At 54.8% G+C, this 27,970-nt stretch overlaps 1 protein-coding gene across 4 annotated transcripts; it reads right to left on the bottom strand.

The window, feature by feature from the left end:
* Window positions 1-1,051: 1,051 nt before the first annotated feature.
* AGO1 (argonaute RISC component 1) lies at window positions 1,052-27,504 on the bottom strand. 4 transcript variants are annotated; one of them, XR_008469779.1, is made up of 20 exons: window positions 27,392-27,504; window positions 18,526-18,709; window positions 17,629-17,749; window positions 17,315-17,496; window positions 16,879-17,015; window positions 16,616-16,750; window positions 16,243-16,330; window positions 14,441-14,588; window positions 14,000-14,119; window positions 13,040-13,162; window positions 12,439-12,572; window positions 11,010-11,194; window positions 10,683-10,842; window positions 10,362-10,452; window positions 8,043-8,237; window positions 7,782-7,916; window positions 6,763-6,864; window positions 5,707-5,906; window positions 4,797-5,279; window positions 1,052-3,526 (listed from the first exon to the last, which is right to left on the bottom strand). XR_008469779.1 is itself a non-coding variant. In XM_054223827.1 (19 exons), the coding sequence occupies exons 1-19, from the start codon at window positions 27,414-27,416 to the stop codon at window positions 5,171-5,173; spliced, it is 2,574 nt and encodes an 857-aa protein (XP_054079802.1). In that variant the 5' UTR covers window positions 27,417-27,504; the 3' UTR covers window positions 1,052-5,170. The 4 variants fall into 4 exon arrangements, 1 of the variants encoding a protein (XP_054079802.1); XR_008469780.1 differs by having other exon boundaries at window positions 1,052-3,433; XR_008469781.1 differs by having other exon boundaries at window positions 1,052-3,238.
* Window positions 27,505-27,970: the final 466 nt, after the last annotated feature.

Below are 27,970 nucleotides of genomic sequence, written 5' to 3'. Positions count from 1 at the left end.
CTGCTCCTGCAGCTGAGGACAAGGTAACCAGAACCGAGGGCCAGGGCTCAAATGCCCATCTCGCATTCGAAACCAAGGAGCCTGACCTGTTTTCCAGGACTTCAGACCCAGACCCACAAGGCATAGTGCCCTGGAAACTGCAAAAGATTTCTATTATACAGTAGGATTTAAAGAAAAGGTGCTATAACATTAGAAACGGCAGGAGGATGTGTGCAGAATCTGCACAGATGCTCAGTTCAGATTCTGCATGCTACAGGTCAAGTAAATTAGCTAACGAGTACGTGCATGCCATTAGCAAGCAGTTCCTTAAAATTGCTTAGCATTATTCAAAAACCTGCAGTTACAGCTCAACTGCTAAATAATTCATCGTCTACAGGTATGTCAATACACATTTGCAACTTAAAGCACAAGCAGATCTGAAGAAGTCTGAGGATGGCAAACAACCCCCAGGGCTGGGCCCTAAGACACAACCATGAGCCGTAGGACGTTCAAGGAATTCCAAAGCTGGGAAATATAAAACGTGACACGCAGCACAGAAACGCAGAGGATCGAGTTTAACCCCGATCCAAAAGGAGTCCGAAATCTGTCCTTAAAGCACCTTGGAGCCAGTGGCCTTTGCTAGCCCCACATAAGGCAGCTGGAGAAGCAGCGTATTTTGCTGTACGCTGACATCTAATAAGCCAAGGAGCTCAAATGAACCCGTCAGTTCTCAGATGGGTGACACTAATAAAAGGCAGAATTGGCTACCATATTCCAAGAAGTTTTAGGCATCGATTTGTTCATTTCAGTGTTTCATTAAATTGAAATCTGGAAAGTGAGGGGGTTTGGATCCTCCACAGTATCTGCTCTAGTGGCAGAAATTGTAGGTTGTTTGGTCGGACTCGATGATCTTAAGGGTCCTTTCCAACCATGAAGAGGATTCTGTGATTCTGTGATGCAATTCCACGCTGGTCGGCATTTCGCCATTTCTCCCTGAGCCCCTCTCAAGCGAGCAGCCAGGACTGCGCCGCCCCTTCCCCACGCAATCTGACGCAGGAGTGTCACCCCAACATATTCACATTGCTTTTATTTAGGTCTTCTGCCAACAGTTACAGGGTAACAGACACTTGGGACTGCAAAGTCAAAGTTGCAAGCAAAAATCAGGACCAAGGCAAAGAAAAATAAAAAAATCCACAAAGGCAATCAAATCAAATCAAATCAAATATAAATACAATGTTCTGGAGCTCTTTAATCATACCATTTTCTTTAATAAAGAGGTGGTTATGATCTTACAGTATTTTCTTTTGGCCTAATCCAAGGATTTTGTTACTCTTTCTCAGTCTTAATTCCACGCATACAAAAAAAAATTGATACTCAACCTTTAAAATATAAGCCATATTTTCTTAATAAAATAAGTTTTGTGCTGCTGCTTGTTTAGTAAGCACTGTACATCAACTGTTCACGTCTATTTAACAAATGGACCATACAGAGTTCAAGCTAAAGCAAAAACAAAAAAAAAACCACAAGAAAAATAACCCAAAGAGAGTGTCTTGAAAACACCCTATGTACAGTTCAACACTTGCTCGTATAAAGGAGGTACGAAAGGGGCTAGAAATCAAACACAAAAGCACTGGAGTCCCGTACATTTTCTTTCACAACTATTGAAGTGCAAATCACTCAGGCAAGATATGAATTTCACTTGTTTATTGCTGTCCTGCTGTCTGGCTTCCCTTCCTGAAACAATCACATTCTTTTTATTTCACGCTAATTTTCCAAGAAGAAAACCTTCCGCGAGGCAACGTTGAATGCTTGGGCTTTTTGACACTAGACATCAGGTCGTAGGTTTGGGACACCAGAGCACCCCCACCACCGCTGGGCAGAAGGTGCTCTGCCCTCTCGCCCCCCGTCACGCTCAGGTATGAGACAAGAGAAACAAACAGCATTCAACAACTGACAGGTAAATGGAAGTCACTCCTCTTCCCACAAAACTGCGTGCACCCGGCCGTGTTTCCAGCTGCGGAAGGAACACGTGCCCGTGGAGAAGGCAGAGACTGGGGAGCCACTGGGGATGTCCGTGTGGGGGCTGTGGCTAACTACAAATCCTGATATGTATCGGGGGTAACGCCTATCCGCTACGGGTAGCAAAATGCACAGCACCTCAACATGCAGTTATTCGTTTGCATCTCGGACAAGAAAAGGGTAGAAATGCTGAATGCTGGAGCTGCATCGAAGGTACAGTGCATAGTCCATTATAGAAAACATGCGGGTAACTCAAACCCCTTCTAAATTTCTTCAAAATGGAAATAGGGTTTAAAGGGCACAGCAGCTACTGAGTTTGGCTTTTTTATTTATTCAAAACCATGAAAACCCAACGCAGAAGTTGAAATAAGGGCAGAACACGATCTGCAAGTCAACAGCTGAGAGTTTCAGAAGCTGTGAAGCTTTTGTGTAGTTAAAATTGCTGTTAAAAGTAGGTGCTACATCAGCAAGTCTTCATTCATAGTTTTCTATGAACAGCCACCTTACAAATGAGTGCAAATCTTAAAGGTCCATTTTACATTTCAAGTCTCAAGGTTAAAAAAAATTGTTACAGAGCAACAAGCTGTTTCTGTAAATGCCCACAACTATCTCTTTTCAAATGGTTAAAAATGGCACGTGCTATGCCACAGCTACTAAAAGACATTTCAGAATTCTAGACCCAACTAAAACACTAAAATAAAAACTAGAAACCAAAATACCTTTGCCCCTCGCTGCAGAGCAGCAGCCAGGTGCTTTCCGTTGTAATGCTGGTGAACAAACTGATTTGCAGAGAGAACCTTGACCTTACCCCCGACCTTATTCTCAGCGAGGGGCTTTCTAACGCAAGGTGAGCGGGTGCAGCCCCCCTGAGAGCATTTCGCTTCCCATGAGCACAAGCCAGAGTTCTGAGGGTGAGATGGAGAGGTGCTGAATTTGTGTCACGATGCAGGCACTTGTGTATAGGAATGTAGGCTTCTCATGTTGACACTTAGTGTTGATGCATTCCCTGCTCTCTAAAAGCCTTCCTCTGAGTTCCCTACCCTACTGACCACGACTAGTTCCGGGTCTCCTCCCCGTCACCTTGCGGATATACAGCAGTGGAGGTTGACACAAGGTGCAAAGGAGAATATGAACCAAATACTGTAGTCTTGAGGAAAAACAGGACTGTGCTAAACGTAGGATCTTCACAAAACGTGACATCAGTGGGCTCAGCACTTAAGTTTGCATAGCATATTGATGTCTTCATTTTTCACAAACACGTTGCCCAAAAAGAAAACGGGTAGAGTGAATTCCCGGTGGTAGGACAGATCAACGGGCCAACATGACCAGTGTGGTTTTCATGAAGGCAAGGCAAGTTTAAACGTCAGAAAGTACAAAACAAAAAAAGGTGTGCTTCTATCCACGCGTCCTGGCAAGGGGCAGCGCTCGTGGTGATCTGCCTCGGAAACACATTCACGTTTGGCAGTGAAATGATAACAGAGCTCTTCCCTTTAAGAGCTTGGTAAGAGTGTGCGCGTCATTTTCTCTCCTGAAGGAAGCGCCGTGCACACTTGTATTTAAAAAAACCCAAATAAACTGCCCATATGATATTGGTAATGAGTTGCTACTACTGCCCCGCTGTGCATAACGGTCATTCTGTGCAGCAAAATGAGTCTGAAAAGCAGTCCCTATGTTACTGTTGGGAAAAAGGCTTTTTTCCTGTTAAAAACACAAATCAGTCGGAGTTTCCTCCATGACAATAATAAGGATTTCATCAATCTGACTAAGGAACAAATCTGGTGTGCTTTCAGAATAAAAAAAAAAACAAAACAACCCCGTGCATGAGATCGGTGATACCATGACACAAAGAGCAGCAAAACCTAGCAGCAGAGAGGGGGGCAGTTTGGAGGTGCCGGAGTTGGGGTACGTGGTACTTCAGAAAGCAGCCGACTCGGGCAGACGCGTGCCGAACGCACGCGGGAGATGGGCGCTGAGCAGTACCTGGCGCTGCACGGACTGCGGTCGGTAACACTCATCGGACAGGAAACATTAGAAATCTCTGGCGTGAGCGCACAGCCTCGGGAAGTGTGGTGATGTAAACTCTGAGCGTGTTAATGACTCATGTATTTTGGCAACAGACTCAGTATCGTATAAAAATAATGCTTAGTAAAAAAATCCCGGTGTCCATCACAAAAATTCAGGAAAAAAAAAAAAAAAGAAAAAATTGATAGCAATTTCTGTCCTCATGGGATGAAGACGCCCCCATTTGTCAGAAACAGTTTTAAATAACAAGTAGTACATTGGAAACAAAAATGGGTCAGCAGCCATTAAACGTGTCCTGTATGAAAGTGCACATCTTTCAATGGAGTTTAACCACCATGAGGTCGTGATCTAACACAAACTGCAACTTAGGACCATAGAAATTAACTCCTTCCGATGGAAATATGGACCACCATCAAGACAAGATTACTATTTTCCTTACAAGATTAAAAACATTGAAATTTTGCAGCATCATAGTAAGGCACTCACCCATGGAAAAGTCTGTGACTGTTGCTTCAAATGGCAGCAGCTAACTAGCTTTTAACACAAGGAAGACAGTTTTCAGTTCTGAGCTAAGTGCTAGGGTGCCTTACATTATATGGGGGGGAATTATTCGGGGGCGGGGAACTGTTAGTGTTAGAATTCTCCTATAAACTAGTTGTTTTTCCCCTTAACCCATTAAAGCATCTCATATTCTAAAATATTAGTTTTATAAATCTAGTCTTCTGTTTTAAGGCTCTAAAAATCCCCTCCCCCCAACCCCCACAAAAAATACCTACCAGCGCCTGGTGGGCAACGGAGGACCAAATCCGCCATTTCACAGTCAGGAGTCTATAGTATTGCATCTTAAAAATGAAAACCTGCTTCCGCCTCCTGGGAGTTTTATCCCTTCCTTGAATGCCTTCATGTGTTTGGTCAGGTCAAAATTTTGCAAAGCCAGAAAAATTAAAAAAATAATCATCAGTCTCTTCCAATCCTACAAAGGTGTTGGATCTTTCTGTCCCGTGGTGCTGGTCTCCTGCCTCGAATCGACGCTGCCTGCCCTGCAGTGATTTCTCATTGGAAAAAAAACAAGGTGTCCCAATGCTTCCTTTTTTGTATGGCTCCTACAAATCTGAAAGCTTTCTTGAGTGAGGTAACAAAAGTTAGGCTTTCAAGCAAAGTACATGGTACGTAAAGTGTCCTGATGAACCTGCACAGCCTTCGCCAAGGCCTGGGGGTCTCTGCCGTTGCTCTGTCCAGATATATGGCTGCCCTCGCCACTGAAAATCAAGGAAACCACTGCATAATTACTTCATATTTTCCCCCCAGGAACACTAAGAAACTCCCTTGGAGATGAGGGTCTGTGAGCGCTGTCAGCACAGGGAGACGTCTCACCGCAGCACACAGGGATGCCATGCGTGCTGGTGACTGTGCCTGGCACTGCAGAGATACTGACATGCTCAAACACCCCAGGGATGCTCCTCCAGGCCCGGGATGAGCTCAGGATGGGATTTACCCCTCCTTTGCCCCCGGTTCGCCCTAGGCTGGGACCTAACGGGATGCAGCCACGTGCGGGTCTCCCCCCGAGAAAGGGTCTGCTGCAGCGCTGCTCTGACACAGGCGCTTTCAAACACCAAGGCAGGGTGCTGGTGCCCCTGCCCATCCCTGGGATCTGCCCTCCCGGGGCTGCGGGCAGAGCCCCCTCACCTGTCGTGCTCCTTGTCCACGAGATGGTACCGCGCTCGGAACGCCACCAGTCGGGCGTAGTATGCCGGGGCCGGGATGGAGACCGAGCGGGTGCAGCGCACGTAGGTATGGCACAGCTGGTAGGTGAGGATCTGCAGCTCATCCGCGGTGAACCGGTTGTCATCCCAGAGCACGTAGTAATGGGACGGCCGGCTCGTACCCTGGGAAGGCGAGGGGGCAGCGTAAGAGGTGCTGCCAGCATCCAGAGACAGGCAGCTGCCTCGCATCCTCGTCACTCCCTACCCGATCAAACCGACCCGGCAGACAGCCAGGGCAGGAGAGGTGCCTGTGCTTCCCTAATTTGAGAACCCCACACATGCACAGGCGCCGTGAGGCAGGAAAGCCCTTAGCACCGAGGTGCAAACCAGCATTAGCGTAGCTGCCCCGTGCCCAGGCACTGCCCGTGCTTCTGCACTGCCGCCCCCGGCTCCTGACACCGCACAGCCCACGGCATCACGTCTCCCACTGGCTCCTCACCGAACCGGGCCAGCTCCCTGCCGTCCTTGCAGGAGGAGAGGAAGCCAAAAAGCCTCCCTTGTGGAAGCAGCTGTAGATTAAATGGAGTGCAATTTTTTCAGTATGGTTTCTGACTAATCTTGGCTGCCTGAAGAAAGGCAGCTGCAAAGCAAGTCGCCTGCTCCAGGGCCGGCTGGCCGCAGCTCTCCCGCCCACGGCCAGACAACAGGTCCCTGCTGACGAGCAGGCACCATAGCGAGCCTGGCACGCACAGACACCAGCTGACAAGCTGCTGAATGGGCCGCTCCGAAGGCAGAAAACCTCAGAGGAGAGATCCTTGGCTCCAGGAGAGAAACCAAGTGTATGTGCCACTATCACGCAGCAGCAGTGCCATCCCGGCACCCGCTCGCCAAACCACCACAACGGCAGCTTGGACCAAACTGCCCACATCTCCGGTGCCAGTGGGAGGCTGTGACAGGGTCAGATGCACGAGGGCGCAACCTGCAACAACAGCTGAAGAAAACCAGCAGCAGCACAACAGCCAGCTACGCAGCGCGGTACCTGAATGCCTGCATGACTGCACAGGTAGAAGTCGAACTCAAAGGGGTGGGTGATATTTGTATCCACTGTTGTTCCTGCTGGGATGTTCCCGCTCTTCCCGATCTACAGAGAATAGAAAGAGAGAACCAAGCACTGCAGAGCGTGGTTATTTCCAGCTGGCCAGAGCACCATCTGTAACACACCTGCCTGGCATCAGGGCCATGGCGCAGGGTGCCCATCTCAGCCTCTCAGTTTGAGAGCACCGTGCAGAGCTGCTCCCCAAAGTGCCCGTTAAGGGGGGGACAGGAGCATCTCATCCCGCTCTGCTCCCTGCCCCGACAGGCTTGCTGACATTTTCTGCTAGCATCAACACCAGGCATGACATGGAGATAGAGCAAAGGGAAGGAAAGCAGGAAGGATGAAGGCTGGGCACTGGCCCATCCTACTGCAGAAATGAGGATTAAGTGAGCAAAACTCCAGGGGTCTCTACAGAGTGTATGCTAGAGTCTCTGCCACAAGGTACTGGGGCTTTTGCACCCTGATCAAAAAACTGTCCTCAGTTCCCAAGATTAAATCTTCCTGCTCGAGTAGAGCCAGAGTCTGGTTAAACTAGATCTAACCACTAGATTTAGATCAAATCTAGGAAAAGCTACAGCAATCAGTCTTACTGCACAGCACACACGAACAAGCTGTGAGCAAGGGGTTATTCATCCTGTCACGTCAGCGGCTACAGCTATCACCAAAACAACAGATGTTTTCAAGCTGACAGAGGCTATTTCAAGAGAGTCACCAGGATCATCAGCACCCAGTAACTCATAATAACAGCAAACAGCTGTCTGGATTTCTAGAAGCAACCTAATCCGCATGGATGCGGGAGTCAACTGAGCAGCATGTTTCATTCAAGAAAGAGCTCTCTGCCTGCCAGCGGTGAGCCTTCCCCTCGGCAAAGTCAAGGCTGGTTCTTTCTAAAGGCTGGAATCAACCTTCCTAAAGAGATGAATCATCTGCCTCCGGCCACCCCAGCACCCCACAACACTCACCCTCTCATTCTTGTCTGCACAGAAGAGACGGGTGTGATGCCTTTTCTGGACGACGATGTAGGTGATGCCAGGCTGGTAATCCTTTTCCAGTTTAATGCAGGCGTCTCGGATTGCGAGGAGCTCGTAGTGAAGGATCTGGAGAGACAAGTGCATGCAGACTGAGGGGACACACCAGCACCCAGCCGTCCCCATGCACCCTTAGAGAATCCCACAGGAGCCGGTGGAGCCCCACTGTCCCACGGGCATCCGCAGGGTCCTCACCTGTGGGAGCTGCCCCTCGGGAACGCCATCGCGGTAGAAGATGATCCTGGTGGGTTTGAAACGGGTGGATTTGTAGAACTGGATGAGGAGCTCCCTCACCATGTAGGACAAGTCCTCGATGATTTCCTGGCGAGGACGTTGGACACGCACCGTGGCACAGTACCGGCTGGGGTGGGCGTCCATGCTGCCCACAACCTGCAGCGACACAGACAGGCCAGGCCCGCATGTTAAAACGGGAAGGACGGAGGGAACATGGGACATTCCCAGCCTCCGCCTGCTTCCAACACCCACAGCTGGCTGTGGGCAGAGCACCCACGCTCACAGGTCAGGAGATGGGACAGCAAACACTGTACAGGCAACTAGTGCCCAAAAAGGACATCCCTGGTTGTGGTCACGTTCCCATTTCACACTCTGCCATGCCCTTTGCGGTATTTATGGGAATTTCCATGGAGACAACTGAGCTGGTGCCACTGAGTGATGTGGCTGTGGAGGCTGTTGCCGCTCTGCCCCAGCTTCAACCCTCCTGCCCGAAAGCGGAGGGGAGAGGGGGAAGTGGGGCTGCCCTTTCTGCCTGCCTAAGCCCTTCTCCCTCCACCCCTCACTCCAGAGGTTTTTGGCTTCCATGAAGGACTGTGTGACCCCAAACTCTGCTCTGCTGTTTCACCAGGGCAACAACACCCCCAGGATACAAAACCCCACCTGCAGTTGCAATACTGCTGCTGTCACAGCTGCTGCGGAGCTCTACGTCACAGCAACACCGGGGAGCTCTGCTATCGGCCGCTCCTTACCCCTCCGACTGTGGCACAACTGCCCTGCCCGTCCCAGGCCGCCCAGAGACCCTCTGCCCAGAAGGTAACTGAACCAGCCCAAGGGTTGCACAGAGCATCTGCTGGCACCACCTCCCTGCCCTCGCTCAGCCCCAGACGACTGTGGTCGGCGCTGCCGCCTCCTGAGGACATGGCAGGGTTGAGTCATGGGGCGGCAGCCATCGAGCAGGGAGTTCCCATCGCAGCCGGGTGCTCTGGAGGGGAGACCTCAAAGACGTCAGGGCAGAGAGGCCGAGAGCAGCCGGGCTTGGCCGTGATGCAGGGCTCGGGGTGCAGTGTGAGTCATGGACGTCAAAGGAGGTGCTGGCCCATGCTGGGAGACAAATGCCTGGCTGCTTCACTGCACCACATGGTCCACATCCCCTCGGGCGGAGGGAAAGCACCGCAGACCCCAACATCCTCAGCAGCATTGAGCCTGTCACCCCTGCACTCAGTGACAGTTTCACTTTTGCTTCTCAGAGGTCTAGAGTCTGGGCTGCACCAGCGGAACCGATGTGTTCAACAGAAATGTTTCCTTTGGCCTCAGCCACAGACCCCCTTCTACTGTCTGATTAACAACACACCACGGACAAGATCAAGGCCACCTGAAGACTCTACCCTTCTCCTCCCCTGCAGCTTCAAAAAAGCTTTCATAAAAATTAAGAAAAAAACCTCACAGTGGTCCTGCACAGAAAAAACACAAAGATGTTTTCAGAGGGGAAGTGCTGCTGCCAGGAAACACACTGTTCTGTCCCACCCACACCTACAGCAAACAGCCAAAAGCATTTCCCAACCCCTTCTAATTAAGAAAAAAACACTCCTCCAAAGACACATTTGCATGCCAAGGAAAACCTGAGCTATGAGTCCTGGAAAGTTAAGAACTTAATAGGAAAATGCTGATGTGCTTAATTAAAACAGATGCTACGAGAACCTGACACTTTCATTCGCTTCCACGAGCACAAGGCAACGTCTCAGAGCCCCACGAAGGGCCTGAGCTGCCACTCGGCATGCGAGAGGCACTTCATTTGAGGGGTGCTCATTATTCATTTGGGGTGAAGGGAAATCCTCCTCCCCAGAAGGCTCTGGAGCAGCCCTGTCACCCCAGTTCTCCCTACCTCTCCCACCTGGGGAAGGTCTCTCCCAGCGCTGCCCTGCAGGACCAGGATTGCCTGGGGATGACTCCCGTGAGCCCAGCGGCCGCCCCGAGCTCCCCGCACACCCTGTCCGACAGCGCTCGCGGTGTCGGGCACATCACGAGCCCCATCTGCTGGCAGCTGACAGCTCTCCCAGCAGCTCCCCAAAACCACAGCTCCTCTGCGGAGAGGCAGGACGGGATCGGGGACCCACCGCCCTGGGAGTGGACTGAAACACCCAAAAGGGCATGGGGCCACCCTGAGAAGTGTCACTATAGGGACAGTAGTGGCACAGCCCCTTTATAGACACACAAGTGCCGTTCCAGCTCTTCCCTGCAGGGCTCTTGGGCACAGAGCCTGGCCCCAGACAGGGAACTTACAGCTGTTATGGAGGGTTTCTTCCCATCTCCTGCTGGCGGGTGAGTGACATCGGCCCCGAGGAAGATCACTGGCTGCTGAAAGACGGCAGAGCTGGTGGGAGAAGAGAAAGACGCAGTCAGCATTCCGGAGCCATCTCAGGGCGATGCACAGCCCAATGGAGGTGACCAGGTCTCACAGAGGACATCTCTCAACCTCCGGGCTCTGGCCTGGGCACATCAACAGCTCATTACAAGGTGAGACAGGCTGCAAATCTACGTTTCAAAGTGCCAGGGACTTGGGAAACGAGCCCCAAAGCTGCGAGAGGCAGTGGCTGTACGAACCGCTGGTGAGGCACAAGGATGTTGTTGATCCCGCCAAGCTTGACGTTGATCTTGAGGCAGAGGTTGGAAAGGGTCTGTGGGGAGGTTTTCACCACGTTCTTGACCTGGACACACTGCGTGGCCATTCCCAGGAGGGTGTCCCCAACACGCTTCACCTCGGCTGCGGGCAGAGGAAGCAGATGAACACACAGGCAATCACCAACGCACCGCTTTCAGCAGTGCCCTTGGAAATGGGGGAAGAAAGCACCACATGAGGAGCAGAGCCAGCCCTGCTGAGCCAGAGCAAAGCCCCTCTCCTCTCCCCGCTCGCCCCTGCCCCAGACGCACCATACACCGGTGTTTTCCCTGGCAGGATGACAATGATGAGCTGAAGCCCCGAATAGGTGTTCTTGAGGTGTCGAAACATGGGCTCCACACTGTCTGCACCCTGGGCGTATTTACAGAAACAGGGCTGGCCTTGGATTGGCATCCCTGCGTCTTTGGAGATCTTGCGCAGCTGGTCCGTAAAGTTCCTGTGCCCAGGAGGAGAAGCATCAGCCCTGAGCCCTTCCGCACTGCAGCTCCGCCATGCACCCCGGCCACCCAGTGAGAAGGGACTCACGGCTGGAGTGCTGTGGCACAGGACAGAGATGGGGACATCACATCACCACATCTGTGGTGGGAAATGCAAGACCAACACATGTTTGAGCTGAACCGTCCCCTCTTGGTACCCTCTTACCCAGGTACTGACTCTTCCTGAAGAGCGATGGAGCTGTGAGCTGTTCTCCATTAGGAAGCTGGAGAAGTGGGGAGCAGACCTGCTGCTGGGGACAGTTGATTTCCAGGTGATTTGCAAAGCTGACGCAAGCCTTCACTCACCAAACCAGACAAAGTGCTCAGCCACACTCTGGATTTTTGGGTTGCCAAGCATAAATTTGATGCAGGGAGAGCCAGAGGGAGCACAGGGCTCCCAGCTCTGCCCCAAGGAGTCACGGCAGGAGTGTGGTGTCACTCCCACCTCCACCCAGTCACTGCAGACATAGAGACTTTGAGCTGCTCCAAACCACCCCAAACATTAACCGTGCCAAACACCCAGAAGAGGCACACAAAATACTTGCCTCGATGCATCCACTCTCACTCAGAAGAAATCAGAGTCCCCAGCAGAACCCAAAACCAAGGTGACCATTTCACTAAATCAAATACATCGTCCCTGCTCTGTGTCACTTCGCTATCGAAGCAGAGAATCTCTAAGCTACCAAAGCTTTTCAGAAAGACTTCTCTAATAAAAACCCGTGGCGAGTTAGGATGCTTTCTACATTGATTACATTATTTCAGATAGGGCATTAGGGAAACCTTAACTAAATATCCCTCACAACCCCATCTCTCTGAGGAGATTCAGCTGAGAAAAGTTCAATACAGCTTTAGGGCTGGCAGTGTCAGGTCATGACACTGCAGCTACCTGGTGCAAAGAGCAGATCGAGGAGAGCCAGACTGTCAGCTCCCACGTGTTGGAGTGCGACGTGCTCACTCCAACCTGGCGGGCTTTGTGATGGCTCAGGAACCGCCTGCAGCCAGGGTAAACAGTCAGGCACTCTGGATAAACTAACAGAAACAAGACTCAACACCCAGCCCGAACCCAGATGAAATTTGTGCCACAAGCAATTCAGATCCAGTGGTAATGATGAAGGACGTGTAGCCCCAGGCTGGCAGCAGCAGGGTGGCCGCACCACGAGCTTCCCCACGTCATCCCACCCACGGGAGCTGCCCCTTTCCTTACTTCAGCACCTCCTCTCGACACTGCTTCTGCGGGGCAAAGCAAGCAATCGCCCAGACTTTGATCTCAATGCCGTTGTAGAACTGCTTCCCTCGCATGTCCCACACGCCTTGGTTGGGAGTTGCAATGGCCCGGTTCTGCAAGGCAAACAGAGTGTCAGAGCGCTGCTGCATCCTGCCTGGCCCCGTGCCGGCAGGCCCTGGGGAGTGCCCACACGTTGCCGTGCTTGTGCCCCCCATCACAAAGCCGTACGCCCTCACTGGAGCCAGCTCCCTGCACTGCCAGGGGCTGCTGCGGCGCATGGTAACGGGCAATTCACAACCTCGGCTCCTCAAAGGTGATGGACAATTCACCCAAGCTGCTTTACCCTGAGCATCTCTCTCCCCTTCAGCTCACTTTTTTGTCACCAAACGACTCTTGGCTACACTTTCAGTACAGTCATATTGCAAAAAAACCCAAAAAACCCAAACCCAAGGTGCTCGGATAGAAAATTCCAGTTCTAACCTACAAACAAGGTGCTACCTTCAGGTTCAGAAGGTTCAGAAACAGTGGGTTTTGGTGTGAAAGCATCTCTCTGCACAACGCAGCCCAACACCCTGCTTACCCTGCCTCCGTACTGCAGAATGGGTGCCGGCAGGACCCTCCCCGTCACCTCCGTCATGTCATCTTTCACCTTGATCCCAAACTCCTGAATGTACGGATCCAGATTGTAGCTGGCATTCTTCATCTGCAGAGGGAAGGAAGGGCCATGGGAGGGAGTGAGACTGACTGCTGCATCCCACACGGCTTCAGCTGGCCAGGAAACGTAAAGTCATGCTCTCTACAGAGCTGAAGTCCTCTCCGTAAGGTTTAACACAAAGGGCCAAACCCTGCCCTTCAAACTGACCCACAGGAGACCTGATTTTTGAACGCAGTGACCAACACGACCAAAGTAGAGCCTGATCCCGAGATTTAAGGCTTCAGTGGGAAGGTTCAGACCGGCAAGAAACTGTTATCAAGACTCCCAGAAGGAATATCAAATGTCCACAGCTTTGAAAGCCTAGAGACATTGGTTTAGGTAACAGCAGCACCATTAACGAGCTCTGGCCAGGCCGCTGGCAGAGCTGGGTTCCCCTGGCTCGTCCCAGGCTGACCTGCAGACAGAGTTCCCGTACTGCTGCCCCACAACGCACAGTCCCCACGTACACTCGGAGCCGGGGTCATTTCTCTGATTTGTTCTCCTATTTTTAGTTCCAGCTCCCTTTGGGTCAGGTTCCATCAGCGAGAGGACCTGAATTTGCTGCACATGAGTTTCCACAGTCACTTTGAGCGGGGCTCCTGTCTGCAAGTGTCCATTACACACACGCAGGCATCTCTGACCGGGGACTCAGTGATAAGAGGAGAATAAAACCAAGCCATTAACCCCAGCAGCATCTTCTGAGCAGGTCGCAGCTCTCCAGTGCAGAGCAGCTGAGGAGCGGGCCCACAACAAGGTTCATCACAGACACAATGCCGTAACCTGCCATCAGAGCTGCAGCCCCTAACAGCGTCCCTCCCATCCCTGCCAGGGACTCGTGCCACATACCAGGCGACTAATTTCCTCCTGCCTGTCTGGGGCAGACCTGGCTGTTGCTTTTATCATGGTTGACGTTTGATTGTCTGTGAGCTTCTTGATGCACCGCTGGCCTGCCACGATGTTGCACACCTGCAAGGCATGGGAGAAACAGCAGCCACGCATTAGGGACAGGGGAGACTGAGCTGCCCCGCGGGTACAGCACTCGGGCCCGGCAGCCAGCCCCCAACCGGAGGTGCCAAGCCTGCAGCTGCAGGAAAATGGCATTTTACAGCACGGTCTCCTCCCTCACTTACTAGAAGTGCCTCTTGCCAGGTCAACACTGAGGCAACTAGTGCCCACAACACATTAGCTGCAGAACATTACCGTGCATCTGCCAGCAAAGGCCACTTGCCTTTGCTTTGCATGGTGCCCAAAAGCCGGGGTGCCCAGCAGCGCACAGCTAACACTCACCTCCAAGGGCAGGTACGTGTGCTTCTGCTCCTGGCCAACCTGGAGACAGGGTAGGTGGGGGTATTTCAGCTGCAGGTTGTATTTCTGCTTAAAGTACTGAGCCACTGTGCACTCCACTGTCTGACCGCTCTCCAGCTGCAGGGGAAACCTGGCAGAGGCAGGACACGAAGGATGCACCTACTCAAAACAGACACTTCCAGACCTCAAGCACTACTTACTCTGGCTGGGAAGAGAGGGAACTGGCAGGCTCCCACTCCAAGCTACCATAAAGGAAAATAAAAAGCACAACAGTAGTATTTTCAGAAATTGAGTCGGGAATACTCTGATCCCAGTGTGGGACTGATGTCCCTAAATAAAGCTCTCCCTCACTAATCCAGCTAATCAGGGCAAATGTTTATTGCAGGACATGCCACGCATGCCCCTGTCAGGTACATAAATACAGCACTCTGGCACTCAAGAGGACTTCTGAGCTTGGTGCTCTCCCTGGGAGCCGAGCTCCAGACAACGGTTAACCGGCCTCTCCCCAGTATGGGGCAGCAGCTCCGGGGTGGGCAGAGCACGGGGGCGCGGGGCAGAAGGGGCATATCCCTTCAAAATCACAAGGGGCAAAAAATAAAATCAAACTTCCCGGTGGCAGGGCTGAGGGGTGCCATACTGTCCATAGCCGGAGCGCACGATACCCAGCCTCACCCAGCACCAGCTGCTCCCAGCTCCATAAAGAGCTCTGTTAAAATGAAGAATTGACCCGATATTCTTTATGGAGCCAAAATTAGATGGGAGAGACAGCCCGCACGCCCTGGCGAGGCATCACACTCCTCCTGTGCTCAGCAGGCCCCAGGGCTGGGACACAAGCATACTGGAGCATGGGGGAGGTGAAGTGGGGTGTACATGGCAACGGGCTCATAAACCCCAATGAGATACACCTGGAGACGGGGTCATGCAACAAGGAAGCATGGCTGTGGCAAGGGAGGTGCAACCCCTTTGCCAGGGGCTCTGAAACCTGACGGCACCAGCCTGAGCGAGACTGATGGTTTGCTATCGGGCAAGAACTGAGGAGAGATCTTCTGCCAGCACTCGGGTTTGCACAGCATGAGCCAAAATTTCTTGTTGTGTTTTCCCTTTTTTCTTTTTTTTTTTCCACTGTTGGCAGAATTTCCAGAAACATTGCAGAAACCTGGGGGGGCAAACAGCCTGAAAAACATCCCTCCCTCCCCTCCAGCTCCATCGCTGCCCGCACAGGGAGGTCTGGAGGGTCTGCCTGCTCTCCCCCCAGCCTCTGCCTCAAACCCCGTTTTGCTTCCAAACCTTTGCGGGGGCAAACCCCAGTGATGAACTCTGGAAACACCCATGGGCTGCAGCACCCAACAGCTCGGTGCTGCTGTCCCCATCTGTGGGGGGCTGCAGGGAGTAGAGCAGCCCCCCACAAGGCAGGGAATCATTTTATTCCCTGACAAAGCTTCTGCTTTAGCTGTGTCTATTTTAAGAAAGAAGAAAACCAAACTCAGAGGTAAAAACTAGGACAATTCCTGGCATGTTAGCTCCCGCCCGCTGCAGCGCGCCGCCTGCCAGACAAAGCATCCTCTGCACTCCCACCCTCCCCTGCATCCCGCTTGCCTTCACCGCGCATGACACGGAGCTGTGCGAGCTGCTGTGCCCAGCACCACTGCGGAGCACCGAATACATCTCCTTTTGCCATCACAGGCTGGAGTTTCCTGTCCAGCTCTCCCTAACGACACCAGCAGCTGTTAAAAAGGAGAACAGCTCAGATTTTTCCAACAAGGGCATCTTCCCACCCGCCTTACGTCTGGTGGCTGGCTGGACGCCTGGTAACGTTACACACACGGTATTTCCTCTTCATCTGCCCGCAATGGGTAACCTCGACTTTCAGACCTGATGCAAGACAGGGAGACACAGCAGAGTCACTAGTAAAGGTGGGAGCGATTCCCCTTCACCCAACTTCCCCAGGACACCACCACCACCTTCCTTAAATAATTAACCATTTGCAGAGCAGATGTGCTTGCAGATGCCCTGTGAAGTGCACGAGGGAGGCAACAGTGCCCCAGGAGACATTTTAAACATGCAGCCCCTGCTCCCCCCACCTCGCTGCAGGGCCTGGGTGGGAGACAAGCCGTGGCTGGTGTCTGGGGCAGCCCCAGCGCTCCCCGGGGGCTCTACCTTTGATCTCCTTGGTGAAACGCACTCTCTGCGAGTCCGTCAGGGGCTTTGGCTGCTCGTCGATGTTCCGGATGTCCAGCACCTCGCACATGAACTCAATTACGGGCTGGGCTTTGTAGAAGGCAGTGGCCGACACTGCAGGACAGATACCACGATGCGTTTCTGCTCTCTTCCAGCAGACAGACCCGGCCTAAGGGCTGGCCGGATCCAGCCCACGCACCCAGCCCCACCACTGCAATTCCCCAGTGTGAAAAGTACATCACCATCAATGTTGAGCATCATCTTCCACATGGCAGGCCTGACTGACTGGTGGAAACCGAACCAGACCTCCCTGCCGCCTCCCAGGGGGTGGTAGTAGCCTTCGGGGGGCGAAAAGAAGGAGCGGCCGACAGGAGTGTACCTGCGAACCAGGGCAAACCGCATCAATCAGCACACGCCAGCCCCATGGCAGCAACCGTGAAGCACCCCTAGGCCCTCCAAACCACCACCCGCCCCACTGGCTGCATCACCCCGTTTATTTTTATTGCAGGAGCATTCACAGCAATCACACTGAGCAGTGTAACAGGCACAGCTGCCTCCTCCCAAAGACCTCTGAGGCCAGTCCCAGCCACAACAGCCTGCAAGAGGCAGCCAGTCCCCTTCCTGGCAAGCTTGGTGCTCATGGCATGGCCCCTGCCAGGCTGCCCCTGGCACAGGTACCTCATGGAAGCCAGGTGCCTCATGGCAACATCCAGCGCCTGGACGGACTCCAGAGGGACAGGGATCTGCCCGCTGACCAGGGCCTCGTGCAGCATGCGCCAGCTCACGATGGCCATCCATTTGATGGAGACCTTAAATATCCTGTCCTTGCCTTCCCCTGGGATCGTCACCTCGAAGTCAACCTGGGTGCAGAAGGAAGGGAAACAATCATGGCATCCTCACAGGACAAGGAGAGGAGGTCGTTTTCAGTTGGTCCTTCCCAGGCACAAGGCACATGGTGCTCGCCTGGCACGGGGCTCGCTTCCCCCTCCTACCCGCTCATTTCCAATGGGTAAGGCCGTGACAGTGTAAATATTCTTCTTCCCATCATAGACTGGCTTTCGGTCACCGAAGATCTGCGGTTTGAAGTGCTGTACCATGTACTCCACAACTTCCCTACACAGGCGAGCAGGACAAGAAAGGGGCAGGGGGAGAGAAGGGTGAGGTTTGTTTTGCCGATTTCTTTACAGCCTGACACCTACTGTGACCTGCCCGGCCCCGAGCCTCCCTACCCGGGGCACTTCTGAGCTGCAGGGCACCACAGAGCACAGCCATGTCCCCCCAAGGAAGGAGGGTCCCAGGACAAGCATCCACATGCCTTGCCCCGCAGCTCAGTACATCAGCTTCGGCAGAATGAGTTTACATGCATGCAGGAATGTGCACCCGCCGGAGCTGGCTGCAAACCCACCGTGGATGCCAGGAGGGCGAGAGGCAGCAACTCGCTGCCCACGGCCACCACCGGGAGCATCCACAGCATCTGCTCACCAGCCTTTGGGGTGCAGAGCTACCCAGGCTGCTGGAGCACAAGGGGACGCACAGCGAGTAGGATGCCAAAAAGGAAAACACAGAAAAGTACGCGATGGCCCGAGGTCTGGGGCTTGCTATTTTTAAATACAGGATTGTTGCCAAAATAGCACAGCTGCTTTGAAGAAGCAGGGGACTGTGCTGAGGTTCAGGACCTCCGAGGCTGTCCTGGGCAGGAACCAGCGCTGCTGTACAAACACGGCTGGTGAGGTCCAGCCACCCGCAGGCGCTGGGCAGCACTGTGACCCCTGCCACAATGTCACCCTGATGGCTTCCACCAGTGAAGATGGAGAACGGGCACTTCTGGAGCCTCCACAAGGAAACTGGAAGTGGGTAACGACTGGCAAAACCTCTAATACTTGCCTTACCTGTTGACTCTGCGTGGACATTTGTCAGGCTTGATATCCACTTCATAATGATACACATCAATCTTGGGAATGTCCACTTCAAAGTAGTTGGCCAAGAGCTTGATGGGCTTCCCAACGGTTCCTATCCCGGGCCGACGCGGCGCTTGAAATACCTGCTGCAAGGGTGGCAGGTATGCGCCTGCAGCTGTGGGGAGAGAAAATGGGTCAGGAGGGTTGGGAGAAATCCCGTGCCCAGACAGACACACAATGCAGAGTCACAGCACTCTCCATCACTGCATCCCGATCCAGGAGGTCTCCCAGTCAAGCTCCTGGCAGGAGGAGGTGGTGGCAGAATTCAGACCAGCACAGCTGGGAGCAGCTTCCCTGGGCACCATCCAGTGAGCGCTGGCACCAGCCAAGCCATCAAAGGGCAGTGCCAGGCCCCCCGCTCTGCTCTGACCAGCTGTGCAGGTGTCAAACTATCCACCAGCAGATAAATCATCTCTGCTTTGCCTTAGGGAAGGTAACTCATCTGGGGCCACGCGTGGCAGCAGTACAGACCTTCAGAAGACAAGGGACTCCCCACCACCTGCCCCAGCCACAGGCACACCCACATTCTGGCATACACAGCAATACCCGTAACTACATTTCCCGACCAGATGTGGGGACAGAAGGCCACATTTGGTTCTCCTGGCACCAAAGGACAGGTTGTACCTAATATCCACGTTAAAAGAGCTTTGAAAGTGCCCACTATGCAAACAACCAGAACAGCAGCTAGAAACTCTCCAGCCCTTGGTTTAAAAAGCACATAGAGCCTCGTATCTGTGCCGACAGCTCACCACAGGCCTGCAGCAGCAGAAGCAACCTTCGCCTGAAGCGTGTGGGAGAGATCGGCTCACTGAACTAGTGGAGATGCGCTTAGACCAAGGCTGGCCCTCCCAGGGCTGCGGTGTTTTTCTACTGCCCATCCCTTCCCCGGCTCCTGTGGAAGGAATCCCTCTGGCAGCACCTCTGGGGCATCCCCAGCATCCCATCCCACAGGACAGCCTTTGCCAACCAAGAAGCACAGAGCAGGCCAAGCATGGCTGCGACAGTGACTTCAAAGCCGATCCACACTGGGCTCCGGCATGCAGAGCTTTGTTGTAAGGGCAGCTCCAAAAATAGCTCCAAAAAATAGAGGTCTGACAGCTCCCCAGCGCCGAGCCGGAGGTGGCGCGGGACTTGCTGGGTCGCAGGGTGAGGAGAAACGGGATGCTACTGCGAACCCCAAAGAAGAGAGCAGAGCGGTCTCACCCAATTCCATGCTTCACACTTGCCAGTTGTGGCTGATGGATACACTCTACCCCCTCCTCCACCCATTTTCCTCCAAATACATTGCTCTTCAGCTTGTCGAACACCTGGGGTCAGTTTTAGCGGGGAAGGGGTCCGCAGGCCCCCTTGGTGCCAGGGCTGGGGTGGTCCTGCCACAGACTGCTCAGCCAGGACATCCCGGCAGCCTTTGTCCCACGGCCAGGCCAGCCCCTGTCCTGCTGATTTACAAGCCAGCGCCAGCACAATGGGGAGGTTTTGCCCAGCAGGAGGGACTGCATCTGCTCCAGGGACAGAAACACAGTCCTGTCAAGATGCCCAGGACTTCTGCCGGAGGCAAAGCAAAGGGCTGGGGAACTGTCAGCGGCCCCACTGCCTCCCTCCCCACCCGCTCATGTGGCACAGGCTGCGGAATCTGCCACCTCCCATGGCAGAGCAGAACCAGCTCCACTGGCACCGAGCTGCCTGTGCCCCTCCAAGGGGATGCGATTCCCTGGATACTCCGTCACCAGGGACCTGCAGACACATGTGTTTTCCCCTCCATCCTCCACCAAACTCGCTGCCCGAGGGAGGATGCCACAAGGAACAGGAAACACATTATCGCATCTGCACTACCCGATTATTTAACTGCTAGATTTTGCAGGATAACAGCGCACTTTGGTTTTATACTGGTGATTAAAGACGGCGTTTCAAACTCCACGTTGCAGGATAACCCAAGTCCCAGTAACTGACCTTTCCTTTTAACCTTAACCCCTCCTCAACGTAATTCTCAACTGCTGTTCAACAAAAAAACCCATGCTGTTCAACATCGATGAGGAAGACTAACTCCAGAGAAACTGCTGATAAAACCAGAAAAAATTAACAACTTGATGAAAACCTCCTATGGATTATGGGAGGTAGCTGAAAATATTAAAAAAATCCCCACTTAAAGCAGGGTGGCCCCAAACCCGCAGAGGGAAGTACCAGTTTTTCCACAAAGCCCATTATACAGACTTACTAATGAAATTCTGGAGATGGAAGGAAGGGTACCAATGCACGGCCACGGGACTGAACTATGTTTCTAAACTGAAGGCACCCTTGGACTCAAAGGTATCTTAAAATGTTGCCAAAGAAACATTCAACACCGCTGCTCTCCGAGGCAAGATCTGCCCCTGCTGCACTGTTCCCACTTTGCCCATCTCCACCTACCCCAGTTTGCATCTTCTCTCTGTTTCTCCAACCCTGCAAGGTCTCGGACAGCTGGGTCGGGTGCGGGGGGCGCAGCATGGGGACATTAGGAGCGCTCCATCTGGGTGGCCAACTGTCCAAGTCAGCCCCCAAACAGCGTCCCAGCTCCAATTTTGGCTCCTGAACACATGGTGCTGTTAGCACCCCTTGCTCCCATCCACATTCTTTTTAAATCCAAATTTCAATCCCAGGCTAAAAATATCAGAAGCAGAAAACCAGAAGAACAGCAACTTCAGCTTCAAATTTGCTTTTTATTTTGCACCCCATCTCTGCAAGACTTTTCCTGCCGACAGGCCACCATGCTGCAGGACACCAGGGGGATGGGATGACCCTTGCGAGCATCCGGAGGCTGAACCGCAGCACTGACTTCTGCAAAGCCGACCTCTGTTCTTGCTTCTGCCCTGCGGCAGGAGCCTGGGAGCTCCAAAATCTGCCAGAAGCCCGAGCCTGGGCCTAACTGAGCCCCAGCACCTCCTCGGATGAGGCAATGTGGGACTGGGAGCAGTCCAATAAGCAGGACAGGGATCTTGGAGGCCGACGCGGGGCTTGGACCCCACAGGCACTCGCAGCTGCTCCGGGACAGGGCGGTTGCCAGCACCACTGAGACAAACGGCTGCACCACGCTCCAGGGGCAACTAATTTTAAGAAACTGATTTTCAGATGAGCTACTTGCGGTGTAATTCATGTCTCCACATGACGAACATTTCTTGGCAATCGCCAGCTCCCTGTCTGCAAGCTGATGCATTTTTAAATCATGGTTCACAATCAAACAGGTATTTGCCAGCGCTGCTGAAGCCTCTGGTCCCTGCTCTGCCTTTTGAGCAAGGCACTATGCAGCCCACTCATAAGACCTGCTGGGGATCAGCAGCTCTTCGTTGCCTTCCCTGCGACCACGTCAATGCCAGCACCCGCAGTTTCTCCTCTTCTGGATCTTCTCACCCCTGAGACGATACCAGCAGCCATGCGTGAGCAGGACAACATCTCCATGTGCCCACGGTGTCCCTGCAGCTGCAGGGCAGCAGCCATGGCTCAGCAGCTGCCTGGTGGCACCTCAGTGCCAGAGAGGAGCTGAAGCAGGTTTGGGGCTGGCAGGAGCCGCACTGCAGAGGGGCGACGGAATGCTCCCGCAACCCCAGCCAGCCTGAAAAGAACACTTTGCTGTACACAAACCCTCTCGCCAGAGGATCACCAGATGCTTTATGAACGTAAAGCCTTGCAATTAGGATCATGAATCACAGGTGAAGGAGTCAGCCTCCAGGAACACAAAAGTTGGCTCAGGAGTTTGACACAAGCCATGAGATATTGCAAATGCAAGATAATATAAATGGGCAGCCTGGCTGGAGGGAGCAGCACTACGATGGCAGGGAGATGCTCTGCAAAGACCAGGGCAGGACACAAGACCAGCATTGAGGATGGGAAAGTTCACCCCTGGGCTGACTCAGAGGGTATAATTTTGGCAACCACAGACACACGGTCCTCGAACACGACAAGCCGGAGCAGCCACCCCAGCAGCCCAGCCCCAGGATTGCTGCAGGGGTCGCGCAGTCTGTCTGGAGCTCAACAGCAAAGCAGGGAGTGATAACAACTTTTCCTTTCTAAATTACTTTGAGATCCAAAAATTTTTAAAAAGCTATTATCCCCCACTGCCTGCGCACAGTGCAGCAGTCCCTACCCAGGACATAGCTATTTATAAGGACAGTGATGTGGTGGCAGCCAGCACAGGGAGGGGGACCAGAGGTGACTTTCAGTGCCCAACAGGAGCTGCAGCATCCGGCATCTCCGACATGTGAGACAGGCTCTCACCTGGCTTCGGCTGCTTCAGCCCAGGTGGGAGAGACCCCAAAGCCCTTTGGTGAACACGTAGGCTGGGCTCACACCTTTCCATGCCACGTCCCTGCCCCGGGGTGCTCAGAGTCCCCCCATGATTTGCCTCAGTGCAAATTCTCCCAAAAGCCGCCCTCTGCCTGGCTCGGAGGATGCTGTGCTGGGGAACCCTGGGCAGCGCAACGTAGCATCCCCAGGCACCTTGTGCCCGCAGCCCCCGGCTGCTGCTCGGAGCAGCAGAAAAGGGACCAGCAGCAAAATGTGCCGGTTCCCCTTCAGTAGAAGAAGCCTCTTTAAAAAGCGACCCAAACCTCCGGGAGCCAGGGGGCTTCTGCATACCTCGACTCTCCATGGCAAGCTGCACAGGCTCCCACTTTGTCATGTAAATTGCAGGCACCCGGGCCGGGGGCTGGAGTGTTGTTCCTGCAGCACAATGCGGCCAGTGAGCGGGATGAAATCCGCCTGCCATTATAAATTCAGCGGCCTGGGAGAAATCACAGACTTTCACACACAAAAGCCGTGCCCTGGGGACGCGCCGGCGGCGGGAGCATTGCCGCCGCTGCCAGCCTTTCGCCGGGTGTGCGCGAAGCACCAGCGGGCAGAGACGGCGGCAAGGGCAGCATGACCAAGGTGAAAGTCCGTTTGGGGTAATTAGTGCTGGAATACGCTTTGTTTCCATTATTTATTGTAACAGCTGGGGAACATGACCCGCTGCCCAACAGCTGCCTGCACCCGGGCAAAGCCGCCGGTGGGACGGCATGAAATTACCATGTCATTTAAATCCTCTCCAGCGCCGCATTCAGCCGAGGGGCCGCAGGAACGGGGACGAGACAAAAGGCAGTTTTATTGTGTCGGCGGCGGGTCCGACGGCCCCCTCCCCACACACCCGGCGCCGCCAAAACACAGTGGGAATCGTAGAGGAGTAAGCGGGGCTGCGGCACGCAATGCTGCCAGACACACGGCATGGTCCATCCTCACCCTGAGCCACCTCCCACCCTAAACCAGCCCCAGAAGACCCCCAGATAAGTGAACCCTTGCATCGTGCGGCAGCACCAATTGGAAAGGCAACTGCTAGCGTGGCGAGCAAAATTGGCTTTCCCAGTCTCCAGGCTCAACATCTTCAAAACCACCAGCTCTAAGCACTGACCGATGCCGACCCACAAAGCCCAGACTTCAAAAAGCACCATCTCATCTCTGCCAGCCCAGACGTCGCACCCGCCACCTGCTCTTTCCCTGAGTCGCCGTGAGCACAACTGGGTTCAGGCGGCCACAGGCGCTTTTTGGTTTGGCATGAAACTGAGTTTAAGCAGATCACACCCACACGGGGCAGAGGGCTCTGGCTGCAGCCGTCAATGCACAGCATTAAATGTGTTCTCTGCACCACAGCCTGTCTTCCGAGGGAAAGTCTGAGCTGCCCAAACGCTGCTCCTGCCTCGCGTTGTGGTGGCTGCGTCCAAGAAACGCGCCACAACAGGCTCTAATCTGTTTTACTAGGCTATTTACTTCTGAAAGCAGTTTAGTTCTTTGTATCCTTGACACCGAGCGCCAAGCACTGCAAAGGGCACCATTGTGCCCTGCCAAACATCAGCTTTCCGCTCAGAAATCACAGGTGACAAACTTGAAAGTGTCAAGTTAAAAATTGCCCTGCCACAGCCGAGGCCGGTGCCCCCGCACCCAGACATGCGCAGTCCTGCAGTCCCGGCTGAGCCAGAGATCGAACCTGCAGATGGTACAATGGAGCACAACAAATGGTGGCAAGAGCATCGCCGCACCCGTTCACAGGGACTGCAAACCAGCTGCTTTGACTCCAAGGAGAGCAGTGCGGCGACGCCAGCCCCATGGACAGGGCTCGACCCACGGTGGCATGAGCCAGCCCACAAGGGTCTTGCTGAGCCAGCCCTGGCTGCCCAGCGGCTCTGCGTCCCCCTTCTCGGTCCCTCTGATGGGGTGTGAGAAGCGACCAAGCACCATGAGAGCACCAAATGCACCAGGTGGCTCATCCGGACTGTGTGACCCCGCACCACGAGCCCGGGGTCCCCGATAATGGCACCTGGAGCTGGCAAAGGCTGCCACCCCTCCTGCCAGCCCCGCGGGGTCTTGTGCCACTCCTGCAGACCATCCAGGCAGCAGACAGGGACGCACAAAGCCGGGAGCAGCAGACAAAGGCAGCCCCAGCGCCGGAGGGGACAGGACAAAGGCAATGCCGACTCCTCTCTGTGTCCCACTGCAGCCCCGCACCATGGGCAGCCCTGCAGAGCCACCGGCGGGGGGCTCCCAGTGAGGAGGTTAAAACCCGCATGCAGCTCGGCCACATATCACCCTGCCGAAAGGGCAGCACTTTTCTGCCTGATTTGGCTTCTTTTTAACGTCTGCCATCTTAGTAACTCGTCCCTGTTTTGTTCTTCCCTGGGTTTAGAGAGAGGCTGCACAAAGTGTTTAGAGATAAATCATCCGTGCCGTATCTCCAGGCAAGGTGCTTCTCTCGGCTTTGCTTCTTGATATAATCCCGTCCCAGAAACAGGCACGTACGATTTCATGTTTCCTGAAGATAAAGAGATCCAACAGACGGAATAGCTTTGGGGTTTTTGCAGGGTTTAGCACAGGAAGACAACGGTTAAGATTAACAGCTTTTAGGAAGTTTGTGAGGGATAAAGAAAACTAAAAGTTGGCGGGAAACTGACTTTTAGTTTCTAAAATCAGCATGTGTGTGCCCCCAAGCAGTGCCTGCAGGTCAGAAGATGTCCCAGGCTCCCCTGCCGCCTTTCCAGGCATCTTCACGTTGGGCACATCCAGGCACACGCCGGGTCTCTGCTTTATTACCTTGGCAGGTCGCAGCGTGGCAGCGTCAGAGCTTGTACATGAGGCTCAGCCCTGTACCTGGGGTCTGTCAGTGGGCAAAGGGATGCTATGGCAGCGCAGGATCCCCAGCAGCTCTTGCGACACGGGCTAAAAGTCTCCCTTGCATGCAGGGTGATGCAGGTGGGAGCAGACGCCCCCCAGCCAGATTTGGGGAGGAAAATGGAAACTCACAAGAGCTCAGCATCAGAGCCCCACTTCCAGCACAACCCCCACGGCCCTGGGGACCCCCATGCCATCAGCGGGACCGAAACCCAAACCCACGCCCCCCGAGCATGGCCACATCCCATCTGACAGGTTGTTTTAAAGCACCTTAACAGAATTATTTAAGGCTGGCGGTAGGAGGGTGCCAGCAGTGTTATCTGCGTCGCCTTGAGGCGCCGGCAAAGCCGGCGATACCCTCGCGCAGCCACCAAATCACAGCTTCCAGAGGCCAATAAATCAGCCCCAAACACAAAGCGCCGACAGCCAGAAGGTAACACAGACACGAAGAGATCTCCATGCCACGCTTAAAATTAAATACCGTAAGGAAGGACCAAAGTTTGATTGCAGATGTGCAGCCGTTTGATGTCAAAATCTCACCGCACCACCGCATTACAGCTGGCAGCAAACTTCCCAGCACGAGACCCGTGAAAGGCCAGTGGTCCCCACTGCTCCTCCCCTCCTTCTGCCTTATTTTAGGCACCAAAATTGTGCAAATTAGAGGAGCACCAGACTGCGATGCTCACGAGCGAGCATCTGCCGATGTGGGCAAATGAATTTTGGGGAACAGTTCTCCAAACCCTCGCGGAGCATCCCAGCACAAGGGGTCTGGGATGGAAAGCACCGTCAGGTGTGTGTGGAGGCAGGGCTGGGGGGACCCGGGGACACGAGGGTGACTCTGGAGATCAGCCCCCGCGGCCCCTCACCCTGCGCAGCCCCGGCTCCGCGCATGCCCCCGGTGCGGGGAGAGGAACCGCTTCGTGCTGTCACGACGCGCAGCATCGCCGGCCCCACTCCCCGAAACACCGCACCGGGGGGATGCGGAGCCAGGGGGATACGGGGAGCCGGGGGGGACACGAGTGGGGAGGGACAGGGAGCTGGAGGGACTGTGCCGGTCGCCGGTGCGAAGCAGGCCCTTCGCGCAGGGCCGGCACCGCGCTTTGGGGGGCTCCCCGTGCTCCCCGGCTCCGCACCCCGACCCTGTCCCGCACCGGCCACTCCGCTGCTCCCGGCCGCCCCATCGCCCCCCTTCCCAGGGCCCCCCGGGGTTGACCGGGCCCGCCGTCCCCTCGCTGCGCGCCCCCGCTGCCCCTCAGCCCCTCCGGGCGGGCCGCAGGCCCAGCCCGCCGCGTTCCCCGCATCGCCCCATCACACAGACCGCCCCCCCCGCCCGCTCTGCCCCTCGCCCCCCACCGCACCCCCCCCAACCCCGAGACCCACCGCAGGGCCCCCCGCTTCCCACGGCACAGCCCACCCACTGCACATCCCGCACCCCCCGCTGCGGGCTCCCCCCATCGCCCTCCACCCCCCGTCCCCCCCCACCTCACCGCTCCCCGTACAGACCGCCCCAGCGGGCCCCCGTTGTGCACACCTCCCCCCACCGCACGCTCATCGCCCGCTGCAGCCTCCCCCGTTACACGCTCCTCACCCCACGGTGCGCCCCGGGCCGCCCCCCCGCCGCCGCCGCTACCTGCTCCCGAGGGTCCTGCTTCCATCCCATCCACGCGGGCGCCGCTCCGAGCCGGGGGCGGCGGGCGGGGGCCGGGGCCGGGCAGGGCCGGGCAGGGCCGGGGCCGAGGCTGCTCCGCCGCCCGCCGCAGCCGTCTCTGGCCGCGCCTCAGCGCGCACGCGCCGCCGCCGCCGCCCGGCCCCGCCACCAACAAAGGCGGCGCCCGACGGGCCTGACGCCATCTTGGGCCCGAGCGAGGCGGCGCGAGCGGGAGGGGGCTGGCGGCGGAGGGTGAGGGGCTCCGGGCAGCACCGGGGATGGGGAGACGCGGGGGTGGCCGCGCTCAGGCTTGTCCTCCACTCCACAGCCAGAGACGTTTTTTATGTTTAGGTTTTTTTCCCCTTTTTCGACCCATTTTGGGGTGCCAGGCCCAGGAGGAAGCGGCGGGGGAACCACTTCTGGCGTTGGCGCTTTTGCTTTATTCCTCAGGTGCTTAGGGCCTCGCGGGTCAGGACCCCCCTGTGGTCCCGCTCCAACGAAACTGGGCAGAACACCCCATTTTCCACCATATTTGTTAGAGTGACGAGTGAAAATACTGAC

The sequence above is a fragment of the Rissa tridactyla genome, chromosome 18 (genome assembly GCF_028500815.1).
Source record: "Rissa tridactyla isolate bRisTri1 chromosome 18, bRisTri1.patW.cur.20221130, whole genome shotgun sequence".
Classification (NCBI taxonomy): Eukaryota; Metazoa; Chordata; class Aves; order Charadriiformes; family Laridae; genus Rissa; species Rissa tridactyla.
Note: the sequence above shows the minus strand (reverse complement) of the source record. Positions and strands in the feature narration are given on the sequence as shown.